At 41.5% G+C, this 17339-nt stretch overlaps 1 protein-coding gene across 1 annotated transcript in view; it reads left to right on the plus strand.

Moving 5' to 3' along the window:
• The window catches only part of SLC6A2 (solute carrier family 6 member 2), a 91160-nt gene that overhangs the window by 23792 nt on the left and 50029 nt on the right, over window positions 1–17339 (plus strand). The window contains exon 3 of the mRNA XM_061593660.1: window positions 11652–11783. Within this exon, the coding sequence (XP_061449644.1) occupies window positions 11652–11783 (132 nt within the window). The remainder of the gene's footprint in view (window positions 1–11651; window positions 11784–17339) is intronic.

The raw sequence follows: 17339 nt of genomic DNA on the forward strand, positions 1-17339 counted from the left end.
TGATGTTAGGCATATGCACGCAAGGCCTACTAAAGCCTCCAGCGGCAGTGGCAATAGTGCCACCATGCTGCCCCAGCCACCTTCAAGGGCCTGCTGCAGTCTAGTGCCAGCCCTGAACGTGCTGCTAAAAGGAGGGATATATATTAGCGGTATGGGAAGTCTCACCATACAGTCATGTGTTTAGTCCCTGTCATTCAGGGAAGCCATATATATATTCTTCAGGCCACAAGGTGGAGCAGTGAAACTTTAAAATAATAATGTACAGCAGTTATATATGCATATGTTACTTCTCATCTTCTCATAAGATGTCCAAGTTACCCCAAAGATGTTTTCAGTGGGTGGGATCCAGTGGTAGTGCTACTCAGAATAGACCCACTGAAGTTAATAAACATTACTATTAACTTAAGCCAGTATGCTGTAGTGGTTAGAGTGTTGGACTAGGACCTGGGAGACCACGATTCGAATCCTCAGTCACCCATAAAGCTCACTGGGTGACCTTGGGCCAGTCACTGCTTCACAACCTAACCTAACCTACCTCACAGGGATGTTATAGGGGTTAAATGAGGAGGGTGAGAACCAGGTATGCCACCTTGAGCTCCTTGGAGAAAAGGTAAGATATAAATGCAGTAAATAAATACCCAACTTAGATACATTAATTTCAGTGGGTCTACCCTGAGTAGGACTTAGTTAGATACCTACCTCACAGGGTTGTTGTGAGGATAGCATGGAGAGGGGGGATCCATGGACACCAGATTGAGCTCCTTTGAGGAAAAGTGGGATATAAATGTAATAATAAATAATATATATATATATAACTCTACAAAGGGGGGGTATTATACAGACACGAGAATGGCTGTATACTATAGCCAGCATGGATTTTTTGCATTCTGCAATGTTAAATTGAAAATACACCCCATGCCATTCTGATGCTTCCCATAAGTTTATTTCAAAACGAAACCTTGTAGAACTTATAGTCCTGAACTCAGAAACGCTTGCTTAACAACCTTCTAAATTTTCAAGGTGATACACAAAACAGTCAGAGAGAATTGAGAGTTCAAAGTGTAAAAAGAGAGAGAGAGAGAGAAAAAACAGACTGCTTTTGGACTTTTTTCTGTTAGAGTTCCCATAATTTGTTGAACTTAATTAAAAATCAGCCATGTTCACAGAGTACCCATAATCCTATTACTGACATTGCCCCATACTCTGACTTTCATCTTCTGCAGTTTAAAAGTTAAAAAAATGTCTGGCTGATTTTTAATTAATTTAAGAAATTTAGCATTGAACTCAATGATAAGGCATACTCAGTAAGAACCAACTGTCAGTGTTCTAAAAGCCAGACTCACAGCTGCTGACATTGCCTGATCAGACACCCACACCCACGCCAGACCTTTATTTCACTTTAGACAGTCATGGCTTCCCTGAAAGAATCCTGGGAAGTGTAGTTTGTGAAGGGTGCTGAGAGGAGGCTCCTATTCCCCTGAGAGAGCTCCAGTGGCCAGAGTGGTTTAACAGTCAGCTGCTCTCATTGAAGCTCTGTGAGGGGAACAGGGCCTCTCCTACCAACTCTCAGCAACCTTCACAAACTGCACTTTCCAGGATTCTTTGGGGGAAGTCATGACTGTCTAAAGTGAAATAAAGGTCTGGTGTGGATGTGGCCAGGGACAGCTTTGGTTTAAATTTGAGTGGGAGGCTACATGTGCCTGCAGTAGAATAAAAAGGTGGGGGAAACACTGAAAAAGAATGATACTGTTCACAATGTTTTCCTTTTGGAAAGGAAAGGGGCTTACCCAATGCCCACCCACCCAATCTCCTCTCCTCCCCCCTCCTCCCTACCTCTTCCCTTCCTGCCCTCCTCCTCCCCTCCTTGCCCCTCTCCCAGGTCAATTTCACCTATCCTAAGCATGATTGAACAGCAGTAAATTCCATTGAACTCAAAAAGCATGCAAATGATCAGACTTGCTCTCTTCTCCTCCTCCCTCCTATCCCCTTCCTCTTGACCCTCCCCTCCCCCTTCCTTTGCCCCTCCTTCCTCATTCCCCATCCTCTTCCAATTCCCTCCTTCTTCCCCATGGTCAGTTTTACCTATCTTAAGCATGATTGCACGGGAGTAAATCCCATTAATCAGTATGCAAATGATCAGACCTGCCTTTCCCCTGTTTCTCCTATCCTCTCTTCTTCTTCTCTTCTTCCTCCACTAACCTCTTCCTTCTTCCTCCTCCCCTGCCCACTCCAGCCCTCCCTCGCTCCCTCTTCTCTTTCTCCCCCTCCCATGGTCAGTTGTACCTATCCTAGCCATGATTGCATGGGAGTAAATCCCACTGAACTCAATAAACATACAAATGATCAAACCTGCCTTCCTCCTCCCCTCCCTCCTGCCTGCTCCCATCCCCCTCCTCCCCTCTGTCCTTCCTCCCCCCCCTCCTCATTCCCTGTGTTCAGTTTCACCTATCCTAAGCATGATTGCAGGGGAGTAAATCCCATTGAACTCGATAAGAATGCAAATGATCAATCCATTCTCAGCAAACTTGCACTGGATCTCGTTTCTTACCTCCCAGATTTAAAAGCAGAGAAATTCACTAACAGGCAAAAACCCTTGCGGTTTAAGAATGTACCTATAGCTAACAAATATTTCTATCAAACTTTAAAAAGCAGGGAAATTGGGCAGCTATAGTGAATGCACCAGGGGAGCAGGAGACCTGATCTCTTCTCTGAAATATACTGACTTCCAAATTTGTAAAAATGGAAACACAATTTGGGTTGGTCTTTCACAGTCTAATCTACTTCCTATGTATATTGGAAGAATTTGGTAACATGTCTCTGAGCATATGGTGAGTGGTTAGGGTTGCCAGGTCCATGGCCTGAGACTGATCCTCTATCTTTAGGAGAAGAGAAGGTCAGCCAAGTGCAGGTGTTCTTGCAACTCTGTAATGGGAAAAACCACAAGGTGGAAATCTCCCTCCCCCTCCCCAACTTTTAAAGATACACAAGACCTCTTGGAGGCCAGGCTTGGAGGCTGGGCCTGGAGGGGGCATGGCCTGAGGGAGCAACTTGAGTGCTGGATAGAGAGGCCTGTGGGGCTGTAATCGGCCCCTGAGCCTGAAGTTCCCACCCCAGTCAAAAAGGACAGCAAGAGCGAAGCTGATTTCTGCAAGGGTGAAGCTGATTCGTTTTTCCTGGACCAGGTTTTGCTGGGGGCAAATGCCTGCAAACGTTGGGGTTATGCACAACTCTTGGTTTTTTGTAAGCAGCATGGACTCATTCTTTGCCTGATGAATAATTTTGTCAGATTCAAAGCTTGGATACTGATTATTTGTACAGAGGGGGGAAAAACACAATTCAGCGAATGTTGGCCTTCTGTTGTATCATTTGATACGACAATATACAAGGTAGCTTTTCTCTCCCGCCTCTCCCCCCATTTTTCTGGAAGAAATGATAAAGCAGGGACTCTTTCTTAAAAGTCCATGAAATCTTGAAAACTGAATTTTTACCTTTACAGGAGTGAATAAATATATTTAATTTGGAAGGGAAGCAGCCTTTTTTCTCATCCTCTGAGGTCCACAAGCGCTCTTGCAAAATGGGAAGAGGAGGGAAATCTCCCTTACAAAGTCTCCTCTTGCACATTTTAGCCTTTCAGGATAAGACTCGTAAATGAACACTTTGATGTCAAATAATGGTCACGTGGTTTGGAATAACAAGGGTAGGAAGCATTCTGTCAAAGCATTGCCAAGAGATTGTGGGATCAAAGGGGAGCAGCTGGATACGATTTACATCTCTGCAGGACATTTTGCCAATGTAGGGAAATCACAGTTCTTCATGGGGGTGGCGGGGGGGAGTGGTGGTTTAAGGAACTGAAATATTAGATTGAGATCCTTAATTGCACCTCCATAGAAACCTTCCAAGGAGCACCTCGAGGTGGGTGTCAGAAGAGGTTTACTGTTGCCACAGATCAAAGTTGCAAAACTGAGGGACACTTTGAAGCTGCAATTTTGCGATACATCAGATTTGCAATCCATTTTGTTCTCCAGATGTGTGCATCTGGTGGAGCTTCGTGGTTAATGGCTCGACCTAGATGGGGGAGAAATCTGATACATGTTGCATTTAAAGGCGAACCCACCTCATTCGCACTTCCTGAAACATTAAGAGAACCAAAACAGAGCCATGCTGTGAAATTCTATGAATTTGTTCTCCAGACAAGCAACATGTACAAAAATGCATATATTATGGTAAAGTGTGCATAAACAGGTTCAGAGGAGGGCAGCGATTAAGGGACTGGAAACAAAGCCCTGTGTGAAGAGACTGAAAGAACTGGACGTGTTTCGTCTTGACAAGACAAGACTGAGGGGAGATATGATAGCACTCTCCAAGTACTTGAAAGGTTGTCACACAGAGGAGGGCCAGGATCTCTTCTCAGTCATCCCAGAATGCAGGACATGAAATAATGGGCTCAAATTATAAGAAGCCAGATTTCAGTTGAACGCCAGGAAAAACTTCCTCACTATTAGAATGGTACGACAATGGAACCAATTCCCTAGGAAGGTTATGGGCTCTCCAACGCTAGAGACATTCAAGCGGCAGCTGGACAGCCACCTGTCAGGTATGCTTTAAGTTGGATCCCTGCATTGAGCAGGGGGTTGGACTCAATGGCCTTATAGGCCCCTTCCACCTCTACTGTTCTATGATTCTTTGAATACAAATGCATATATTAGTGAATATATAAAATGCATTCCATTAGGGGAAACTGCTTTACAAAAACGTGTACACTGGGAACAATTGCATACAAACATGCATAGATTAGGATAAATTTGCACTAAAATGCTGATGAGTTTTCTTGAGAACTTTGAAAAAAGGCAAACTAATGTGGAAATGTGAAGAACTGCCCTTTAGATTGGAAAAAATTAGGAGCTGAGAGGCAACTGGAATTCATCATTTCACCCATCCCTAGCTCAAGTTCTGAGTTATGAAGCTACTGGGAAAGGCCAGAACTCTGCTACAGCACATTCTTGAAGGGCAATCTGTGATGAGAGAAGTAGCGTTGATGGGCCTTTTGCCTGATCTTCTTATGTTGTTGGACTTCAACTCCCATCAGCACCAGGCAACATGGCCCATGGTCAGGGACGATGGGAACTATATTCCAGTAACATCTAGAGGACCTCGGGTTAGACACCCATGTTCTGGCCAATTTGCAAGATAGCATGAGTTTATCACCCTAGATTAATTAAAAGCAGGTGGTTGGAGAGAAATGTCAAGGTATTAAGTAGTGGCTGGGGAGATAGTTTCCCATATATCACCTCTCTAGGCAAATCTTCTCTCCTGCAGATGTCCTAGTGCACACAATTGATCACCAAGCTGATGTTATATGAGACTGCAGCATAATATCATTTGTAGGTATATTTTATTTATTTATTACATGTGTGTACCACCTATATAGCTCAGTTCTGTGGACCATTTCCAGACCATTAAGAATTCAAAATACAATGCAACATTGAAATGCTAAACAAACACCCAAAACAATTATAAATGAATGGAACAGCCAAGTCTAGTACCAATGCATGCTTAAAACTTTTTATTGTACGTTGTCCTGAGAACTATATTCTGGAACAGTTAAGTCTGCGTTGTTATCGATCCATGGGCACCTCAGTAATAGAGTATTTCTACAGATCTGTAGAAGAATGCAAGGTGGTTTCTAGTTACAATTTTGCTTCTGCCAAATCCAGCTTTCATACATGGAATGGGAGGGGCGCCATCTTGTCCTTTGCCGCAGGCAGCAAAAGGTCTTGGCCCCTTGCTGTGTGGAACGTTATTTCATTTTTAGAAAGGCATTGTTTCACAAAATGCACTAATAACGTAACGAATGAATACAAATCATGGCTCTGGTCCAATCCTTCCCATACTCCTCACTGTGGCTGCTAATATTACTAGTTTTTTAAGAGAAAATTGATCACAGATTTCCTCACTTCATTTCTAATATTTCATTTCATTTGGATGACTTTAAAAGACAAACTCAGGGAGGATAAGGCTATCAACAGCTACTATCCATGATAGCTATGTTCTGTCGGCGGCAGTATATATCTTTCTGAATACCTGCTTCTGGAAACTGCAAATGGGGAGAGTGCAGTTGTGCTCAGATCCTGCTTGCGGGCTTCCCATAGGCATCTGGTTAGCCTCTATGAGAACAGAAAGTTGGACTAGATGGGCCGCTGGCCTGGTCCAGCAGGCTCTTCTTATGTTCTTAATAGCACCCTTAGCCACTACTAGGAATGGGCAAGAAATTCAATTCAGTTGGCATTTCAAACTGAATCTATCAAATTTGCACTTTCCAAAACAATATGAGAACCGAAACACAGCCATCCTTCGAAATTCACGCTTATTCAAATTCTGCAATACAGTTTGCCAACCAGCCAATGTTTACAAAAATGCGTAGGTTAGGGGAAAATGTGCATAAAAATTATTGTATGAGTAAAAATAACATAGGAAAACACACGATGTGATGAGAAATTGCTTGCAAAAATGTGTACCCTAGGCAAAGCTGCCTACAAACATGTTTTTATTGGGAGAAATCTGCACTAAAATGCTGAAGAATTTTCATGAGGATTTTTTAAATAAAAAATATGCACATTTCTGCAGAAATGCGGAGAACTGAATTTAAGATTGGAAAAATGGGAAACTCAGAGAACCGCAATGGACAGATCCTTCCTACTGGGAACATAACCTGTCTTTTACTGAGTCAGGCCATTGGCCCATGGAGCTCAGCACTGTCTACACTGACTGGCAGTAGCCCTCCAGGATTTCAAAGAGGGTCCTCTCCTAGCCCTACCTGGAGATGCCAGGGATTGACCCTGGGACCTTCTGCATGCAAAACATGTTTTACCTCGGAGCTGTGGTCCTTCCCCAGTTGCATCCTGGGAAGGCAGGGACAGTTTCCACTTCGGTTGCATAGCGGCAGAAACACCTCTTGTGAGTTAAAACACGGCTGATTACAGCACAGCGCAAAGAGCCTTAAGTGTCATCTCGAAACATTTGTGTTTTCATTTGATCCTGCTCTGAGCAGAATTTTCAGTCATCTACCTCCTATTGGCTTGTGCATTAACACTCTTGAAAGACACACGGAGTATGTTTCAAATGTTTTTAAGCACTTCTCTTCACCTTGGCATATAAAGGCTCTCAGTGATCCTCCTTCCCACCCACCCGAACCCTTCTTGATCCCTTTTCTAAGAAGCAATTTTCTCTTTCCTCTTGAAGTGCTCCTTTTAGAACTGACGCTGGGCAGCTTGTTTGCTTGTTTGGGTTTTTCACTCTGAAAATCAAGGAGGGGCGAGCTATAAAAAGAAAGTATTAACACATTTTGATGAATTGACTTTTTTTTTTTAAAGTAAAGTAAAGTAGCACTCGATCCTGGCTTTCCAGCTATCTCTGTCGTTGAAGTGTTGGACAGCTTGATGTCAAAATGGAGAAGGAATCCATTCTAAAGGGATTTAGATATGGCATTTGGTGGGTTCCAATCAGAGCTTCACTCACATTAGACCACCTCTTGCATTTTATTTGCTTATTTAAAAGCATTTTTTATTTTAAGTAGTGCACACAGTATACAGTATAAAAACAATGGATGGGATTCAAAGCTGGCCCTGCTCAGAACAAACCTACTGAAGTTAATGAAAATGACTAACTTAGGTTCACTAATTTCCGTGGGTCTGCTCTGAGTAGGACTTAGCTAAATACATCCCAGGAGATTCACTGCTGGTCGGAGTAGATCTATTGATACTAATGGGCATGACTTAGTTTCATTAATTTTGTTGTGTCTACTCTGAGTAGGACTTCATTGCATAGAACCCAGACTCTATTAAAATGAAACTACAGCCTAGCCTAAAGCCAATAAGACAGTATAAAAACATAGAAAGCAAATAAAACAGAGATTTGGGGAAGTTTTACACTTAAATAAATAGTTTGTTTTTACTGGATTTTTAATGGTTTTTACTTGTTTTACTAGTTTTAAACTGCTTTGATGTTTTTAAATGAAATAGTGCTATACAAATATAAATAAATAAATTGAGGTCCAATCTTATGGGCCAGGGAAAACCTGAGCAAAAAGAAAGGTCTTCACAAGGTGTCTGAAGCAACTAATGGTTGCTGCTTCACAGATTGCAGAGGGAAGTACATTCCATAATACAAGGGCAATAGCAGATAATGCTGGTTTTCAGATCACTGCCCCATGATATTCTGTAAGGTGCGGTGCCACAAGCAGGATTTCCCCAGATGATCTAAGTGATCCTACAGTGGCAAGTGATCTTTCAGGTAACCTGGTCCTGAGTTGATCCCAGAGCAACCACTTATGTCTGAGCCACATAAAAAAGCGAAAGTGCAACTAATCATATGCACATAATTATATTATGAGTTGTATTCAATGCTAATCATGCTCAGAGGAGACACACTGAAATGAATGGACATGACTAATGTATGTCCATTCACTTCAATGGGTCTGCTCTGAGTAAAACTTAATGGATTGTATCCACTACATTTCTAAGTAGGTGACAGTTTCTAAATATTACATGCAACTACAAATAACAACCATATAATTTGGTTGGATGACCCCAGAAGAATTATGATTCAGGGGAAAGGGCTGTAGATCAATGCATGTGCATGCACGTTGGATGTAAAAGGTCCCAGGTTCAATCCCTGACATCTCCAGTTCAAAGAATCGTGGGTTAATCTACTCTAAAATCCAGTCAGATACAATCCCAAATGTATAAAGTGTATGTAAGAATCAAACCTTATGCTTTATAATATTTATGAAGCATAACTTTATAAATGCATTAATGCACACCTATACATATAAATTAGCATGTGGATATTTTGGGGAAGCCTATATCCTTATTTGTCCTTCATTTTTGTATGCTTTTTTTTGGTCATAAGTAAATGGCCACCCTAGGATTTGTGCTGTGCTCCCCACCCCATCTGTTTGAATGCACAGTGGAAAGAGGTCTCTGGGGTAGGAGGTTTTGTGGAGTCTGGTATCTTGCTGATCAGAGGACTGGCTGTACCCACCCCTGGGGAGCTGATGTGTGGATTTCTGGATCTCTCCTGGGGAAGTGGTAACTGACTCTTCTCCTTTCTGCCACTTTTTCCTGTATTCTCCTCCTAGATGGAGAAAAAATAATAGCAAGGGAAAGACTGTGTGAGCAGTCCCCCCCTCCGAAGAACCACACATTCTCTGCCATTTTTTTAGATGCTCTGTGGGCCATTTTATCAAGATTTGCCACTGCATATATTCAGGGTTGTAGCCAAAGTTCTACTCTCAGTATACCCATTGAAATCAATAGACATGACTAACTTAATTATTTTAAATGGGTGTACTCTGAGTAGAACCTCATTGGACTCAGCCCTTCTTCTACCTCTAACAGAGAAGACCTTTCCCCTGTCATAATCATAGCACAAGAGAAAAAAGGGTTTTGGGAAATGTCCATTTGAAATGTATGTTGTTAGCTATCAAGAGGGGTTCTGAGGGGCTGCTGCTGCTGGGATTCTTATTTTCTATGTTGTGTTGTGCATCTATAAATTCCACAAACGAATGCATACAATCTGCCCAAGTCTATTTTCTTTGATCTTGAACATCCCCCATTAACTCTAGTTACACTTTGATATTGAAATGAGCCATGTCCTGATGGGAGAATCATATCACTAAGATGGATTTACTCATTTGAGTGTTGTAGCTATCACTGTAGACCAGCTGGATAATTCTCCCACCTCCAGACACATATGTACATAGACACATACACCCATCCGCACGCACACCATTAAAGCATTTTGCTATATGCCACATCTGGAATATTGCTCAGTCAATTGAACAGTGGCCAACCATACAAACCTCATCAAATGGACAGCTGAGTAGTCAGCGGAAACAAAAGAATGTGCAGTTTGTGTCTTCATTGGGGAGACGAGTGGGATACAGGAGTGGGATCCAGAAAGCAATGCAGGACTGGGTCAAAACAGGTCACATCTTTCATGCTCATGGCTTCTAGAAAATGTGGCATGGGCTGGTGCCTGTGGCAATGGTGGCAACCGGACTGCCATTAGTGGCATCCTAGCCTGCCTGGTGTGGGTGGGGGAATCTGCCAGGGAAGGTTGGCTCAAGACAGCCGATGAGGTGGAATAGGGATGGAGGGAGCTAGAGAGCCCTTTCCCTCTCCTAACTAGAGCTGGGACAGACATTTGATCTAGTTCACATTCCAAAATGTTTGTTTGCCACCCTGGGCTCCTACTGGGAGGAAGGGTGGGATATACATTTGATATTGATAATGCTAAAGACCAACCTATCTAATTTGCACTTTTTGAAACCATACAAAAACTGGAAATAGCCATCCTTTGAAATTCACTCTTCTCCATATTTTGCGATGCGGTTCTCCAGCCAAGGAATGTGTACAAAAACACATATACTGGGAGTAAAGTATGTGTACAAATGCACACATTAGCGAAAACAACATACAAACATGCATTACATTAGGAAAAATAGCTCTGCAAAAATGTGTACATTTCGCAAAATTGCACACAAATGTGTATACTAGGAGAAATTCATACTAAAATGTTGATGCTGAATAGTCATGCAGATAATGCAAACTTCTCTGGAAATGCGGAGAATTAAACTTAAGTTTGGAGCAATTCAAAACTGAGAGAAACTGAAATTGACAGATTTGCCATCTCTAGTCTTAACCTAGAAGGATGGTAGTTGAGGTGCATAAATAACAAAAAGGCTGAATTTTAGGATTTGTGGATATGCCGAGGGCTACGGATGGGATCTGCATTTTGGTGCTGGTTTGATTTTCACTCCGTCGAATTTCCTTCCGGTACTACTTTGTCAGGGATCAATGTTTGCTATTTGCTATAAATACCAATTTGGGTTTTTTTCCCCTTCAAAAATATTGATATTAATATTGATATTTTTAAAATATTCATTTTTTCATAGATTTTAAAATATATCAATATTTTTAATGAAATATCAATATTGTTTTGAGGGGAAATATCAATATTTTGAGGAAAATATCGATATTTTGAGGCAATTTTTAAAAAACAAAATCCGTTTCAGCCACAGAAACCCACTAGAAAAAAACCCAATCCATGAGGACAAAAAAAAAGTGAATAAATCTGGTGTCGAATTCAAATGTTGTGAAATTTGAGCACATCCCTACCGAGGGCTGAATGAGAAGCCACTGGGTTGTCCTTCTCTCTCCCAGTGCAACAGTTTCTTAATTCCTTTTGCAGCCCTGGGGCCAGCACATTCAACCAGACACCATGGGTTGTATTCAACTAAGTCCTACTCAGAGCTGACCCATTTAAATTAACAAACCTATGTTAGTCATGTCTATTCACTTCAGTGGGTCTACTCTGCATAAAATTAGCATTGACTACCACCCCATAACATCAATGCAACAGCTGCAATTTTGAAGCAGTAGCTCCAAAAATGTTGGATTCCAATAATGGAACTGTTGGTCTGCAGTCATTCTTCCATGTGGTCACATCCCTGATCCTACTAGGATTAGGGTTTGCTATATCCTGTGACCTGGTCAAAGGCTGCTTTCTTTACAAAGCTGAGGAGATCAGTGAAGTGAATCCAAAGCTAAACTGGCAAGCAACTGATCTTTGTCTGATGGTTTTGTTTTCAGGTGCCTTCCTCATCCCTTACATCCTCTTCCTCATCATTGCTGGGATGCCCTTATTCTATATGGAACTAGCTTTGGGCCAGTATAACAGAGAAGGGGCTGCCACCGTATGGAAAATCTGTCCACTTTTTAAAGGTAAACCCCAGGCTTTCTGCTTCATATGTTTTCAATGTGACCCTTGATATTGAACAAATCTCCCAGGCTTGCATTAAAGGATGTTTGCAAGGTAGGATAGCCGACATGTGTATTTTCAGAGTCACTTTTCACTGATTTCTTTATTGCTTACAGCCATTCATCCAGCATAATATAGAATATACCAGGCCAGGTTCAAGGTTCTTCTGTTGATATACAAAGCCATGAACTACTTGGACCTTAAGGATTGCCTGAGCCCTTATATCCCATCCTAGGCATTCTGTCAACCTAACATCAATGGAGTTTGTTCTTTGTCCACTAGCTGCTGTGTTTACCAACTGTTTTTTTCCCTTGCCAAAAAATATTGATATTAATATTGATATCTGTATAGGAAATATTGATAATTTAAAATGAAAGGTCAATAAATGAAAGGAAATATCAAAATTATTCTTAATATTGATATTTTAGAGGCAGGGTTTTTGTTTTTTTTAAAAAAAATCCATTTTTGAAAGTAGCAGCAGAAAATTGCTATATAAAAATCCAATCCGCAAAATAGAGAATAAGCAAATAAATGGAAAATTTGGTACCAAATCTGAATTGGGTAGAATTCTAGCATATCCCTATCCCAACCCATCCCAATCACTGAGATCATCTGGAAGGGCATTGTTAGTTGTCCCCAATTGGCCTCAACCAGAAGTCAAGCATTTAGTGTCACCAGTCCCATGCTGCGGAACACACTTCAGGCAGAGATTCTGCATGCATCCTTGCTTTTGACTTTCAGGCATCTCTTGTAGAGTGCCGACAAGCCTATGCAGCTATTTAAAATGTTTGGTTGTGGGTTTTTGTTTTTTTTGGTAGCTAGTCATTTTAATAATAGTTTTGTATTGTTTTAAAATGTTTTGTATCTTGTATGAGAGGGTGGTATATAAATACTTTTATATATAAATAGTTGGTTGGTATAGCACAGTGGGAAGGAGAGCCTGGCTGGGAGTCTAGAGTCTGTGAGTTCAAATCCCCGCTCGTGTCTCCTGGGTGTCAAGGGCCAGCTAAAGACTGCCCCCACAGTGAGTGGCTCAGGGGTCACGTGCCCTGCCACCTGTGCAGCCGTGGGCAAGCTGCAGAGTCCCAAGGAGCCCAGTTGCCCCCTGCTGGCAGTTGCAGACAAGGAAGGGGCTGGCTGGTGCAGTTGTGGCAAGCTGAGCAGGCCCTAGCCAGCTGGGGAGGACTAGCCTCAGAGGGAGGCAATGGGAAACCTCCTCTGAATACTGCTTACCATGAAATACCTATTTACAGGGTTGCTATAAGTTGGGATCGACTTGAAGGCAGTCCATGTCCATTTTTTCATATATAAATAAATAAAAATATAGAGCTGCCTTCACAAACCTGTTGCTCTCCAGATGTTTTGGACTACAACTCCCATCAGCCTCAGCCAGCAAATGGGAACAGTAGTCCAAAATACTTCGGGGCAGCAGGATGATGAAGGCCAACATAGAGGGAGGAGAGATGCCATCTTTGCTTCCACCATTTCAAAATTGGTAGCAAAAGTGAAAATAACAAGGAGAAGGAAACAATTTCACTCATCTTTTCTGCCCCAGCTTTGAGTTGAAAATTATCCACTTTTTGGCTCAGTCTCTGCTAGATGACAATTTGCCAATACCTCCAAATCAGACAAATGCCATGGGGTGCTTTGCCCTAATGATAGGACTAGCCACAGTGGTGCTATGTGTGTGTGTGTGCGGCCATTTGAACTCTGGTATGTTTGAACCCAGAGGCAAAATGTAGACATTGCTGAAATGCTTATAGTGGAAAACTTTAGACAGAGCTATATTCAAAGGTTTAGCTTCGACTGCAGTGGACGGCAGCCTTCCGGAGTTCCTGTTTTCATGGCTTTCAGGAATACAGATCTTTAACGATGATGATAAACCTACAGTTTATCTTTTGGGGTTTTTTTAAATATCTTTAAGAAAAAAAAGATTGGCTAATTTTGGTTTGCTTTCTAGTCCAAAGGTTCTTTCCAGGTGCAGTAAACATTAAAACAAAACAGGCTAATATTAGTTATAAATAGCAGTGTTGTGAAATCCAGCACTTGGTGGTAATGAAGTGGGCCCATCGTGTTTGGCACTAAGGCTGTACCCTGCAATCATCTTGGAAGTGTTCATTCAAATGTTGGGATTTGAGGACTGATTTTAACCGCTTGGGTGGCTCCCAGCTGTTGTAAATAGCAGGCTGTGTCCAGATTTAATAGGCCACACTTGCTTCTAAAACTTACTCTGATGACATCCTTGAATAATTTACACCCTGGGTATTATTCTGGATTTCCAGTTTTGGTTTGCAGTGTTTTTGTACATGCTCTGCTAGGACTGAAATGTTGGCCCATGGACTGGTCAACTGTCATCAGTTTACTTCCTGTTATTTCACCATGGTTAAATGTTATCAAATATTCCAGTGTGTGAATCAACAGTTTACCCTTACAACTGCCTAATGTAACTTGATTTTTTTTTAAAAAAAGTTGATGTTACTTTCCATTATTACTATTTTAGCATCTTTTACCTTTACAATTCCTTTTTTTTTTAAAGAAATAACTTTTCCAAAAAAGGTAGCCAAGTTTTAAGACTTGTTTTTTGTAAAGTTGCTATTATTAGTATTATTATTATTTATTAAATTTATACCCCGCCTTATGGCCAAAAGGCTGTCAAGGCGGCTTACAAAAACACGAATATAACACATCATAATGCATAAATACAATAATGCAATTCTCAAAATTAAATAACAAATAACATTATTAAAAGAAAAGAAAAAACATTTAAATGTGTCACAATAAAAGAACCAAACACTTTATAAAAAGGCCTAGATAAAAATCTTCAATTTCCCAGCAAATAAGTAGCATTTTTATTTTTAACATATAAATATACACAGTATATAAGTAGCCAAACAATAATAATAAACAACAAACTAATGAGAACATCTCAATAAATATACAATTAAACAATCCCCACACACTTCACAACAGTGTTTAACAAAAATATGCTGTAGTCCAAATAACAGCAAAAATGAATCTCCAAAATTAAATCTTGACCCCCAAAACAACTAAAAAACAACTAACCCCAGTAGTCTATAGACATCCCGAGCAGCAGGTTCATGCACACATACACACACATTAATTTCCTTTATTGCTTACAAGTGCCTGTACGCTAATGCTAGGAGCCTCCGAACCAAGATGGGAGAACTGGAGTGCTTGGTCTTAGAGAAGAGCATTGATATAGTGAGCATAACCGAGACCTGGTGGAATGGAGAAAACCAGTGGGATACAGTTATCCCTGGATATAAACTATATCGGAAGGACAGGGAAGGACGTATTGGTGGCGGAGTCGCTCTATACGTGAAAGAAGGCATTGAATCCAGAAAGCTCGAAACCCCAAAAGAGGCAGACTCCTCCACAGAATCGTTGTGGGTGGTGATACCGTGCCCCAGGAGGGACTTAATACTGGGAACGATCTATCGTCCCCCTGATCAAAATGCTCAGGGAGACCTTGAGATGAGATATGAAATTGAGGAAGCATCCAAACTAGGAAATGTGGTAGTAATGGGTGACTTCAACTACCCGGACATAGACTGGCTGCATATGTGTTCCAGTCATGACAAAGAAGCAAAGTTTCTAGATATTCTAAATGACTATTCCCTAGATCAGTTGGTCATGGAACCGACCAGAGGGACGGCAACCCTGGACTTAATCCTCAGTGGGGACTGGGACCTGGTGCGAGATGTAAGTGTTGTTGAACCGATTGGGAGCAGTGACCACAGTGCTATTAAATTAAACATACATGTAACTGGCCAATTGCCACGAAAATCCAACACGGTCACATTTGACTTCAAAAGAGGAAACTTCACAAAAATGAGGGGATTGGTAAAAAGAAAGCTGATAAACAAAGTCCAGAGGGTCACATCACTCAAAAATGCTTGGAAGTTGTTTAAAAACACTATATTAGAAGCTCAACTGGAGTGCATACCGCAGATCAGAAAAGGTACCGCCAGGGCCAAGAAGATGCCAGCATGGTTAACGAGCAAAGTCAAGGAAGCTTTTAGAGGCAACACGCCTTCCTTCAGAAAATGGAAGTCTTGTCCGAATGAAGAAAATAAAAAAGAACACAAACTCTGGCAAAAGAAATGCAAGAAGACAATAAGGGATGCTAAAAAAGAATTTGAGGAGCACATTGCTAAGAACATAAAAACCAACAACAAAAAATTCTATAAATACATTCAAAGCAGGAGACCATCTAGGGAGACAATTGGACCCTTGGATGATAAGGGAGTCAAAGGTGTACTAAAGAACGATAAGGAGATTGCAGAGAAGCTAAATGAATTCTTTGCATCTGTCTTCACAGTGGAAGATATAGGGCAGATCCCTGAACCTGAACTAACATTTGCAGGAAGGGATTCTGAGGAACTAAGACAAATAGTGGTAACGAGAGAGGAAGTTCTAAGCTTAATGGACAATATAAAAACTGACAAATCACCGGGCCCGGATGGCATCCACCCGAGAGTTCTCAAAGAACTCAAAGGAGAAATTGCTGATCTGCTAACTAAAATATGTAACTTGTCCCTCGGGTCCTCCTCCGTGCCTGAGGACTGGAAAGTGGCAAATGTAACACCAATCTTCAAAAAGGGATCCAGAGGGGATCCCGGAAATTACAGGCCAGTTAGCTTAACTTCTGTCCCTGGAAAACTGGTAGAAAGTATAATTAAAGCTAGATTAACTAAGCACATAGAAGAACAAGCCTTGCTGAAGCAGAGCCAGCATGGCTTCTGCAAGGGAAAGTCCTGTCTCAGTAACCTATTAGAATTCTTTGAGAGTGTCAACAAGCATATAGATAGAGGTGATCCAGTGGACATAGTGTACTTAGACTTTCAAAAAGCGTTTGACAAGGTACCTCACCAAAGGCTTCTGAGGAAGCTTAGCAGTCATGGAATAAGAGGAGAGGTCCTCTTGTGGATAAGGAATTGGTTAAGAAGCAGAAAGCAGAGAGTAGGAATCAACGGACAGTTCTCCCAATGGAGGGCTGTAGAAAGTGGAGTCCCTCAAGGATCGGTATTGGGACCTGTACTTTTCAACTTGTTCATTAATGACCTAGAATTAGGAGTGAGCAGTGAAGTGGCCAAGTTTGCTGACGACACTAAATTGTTCAGGGTTGTTAAAACAAAAAGGGATTGCGAAGAGCTCCAAAAAGACCTCTCCAAACTGAGTGAATGGGCGGAAAAATGGCAAATGCAATTCAATATAAACAAGTGTAAAATTATGCATATTGGAGCAAAAAATCTGAATTTCACATATACGCTCATGGGGTCTGAACTGGCGGTGACCGACTAGGAGAGAGACCTCGGGGTTGTAGTGGACAGCACGATGAAAATGTCGACCCAGTGTGCGGCAGCTGTGAAAAAGGCAAATTCCATGCTAGCAATAATTAGGAAAGGTATTGAAAATAAAACAGCCGATATCATCATGCCGTTGTATAAATCTATGGTGCGGCCGCATTTGGAATACTGTGTACAGTTCTGGTTGCC

Source organism: Rhineura floridana, chromosome 13, assembly GCF_030035675.1.
Source record: "Rhineura floridana isolate rRhiFlo1 chromosome 13, rRhiFlo1.hap2, whole genome shotgun sequence".
Taxonomy (NCBI): Eukaryota; Metazoa; Chordata; class Lepidosauria; order Squamata; family Rhineuridae; genus Rhineura; species Rhineura floridana.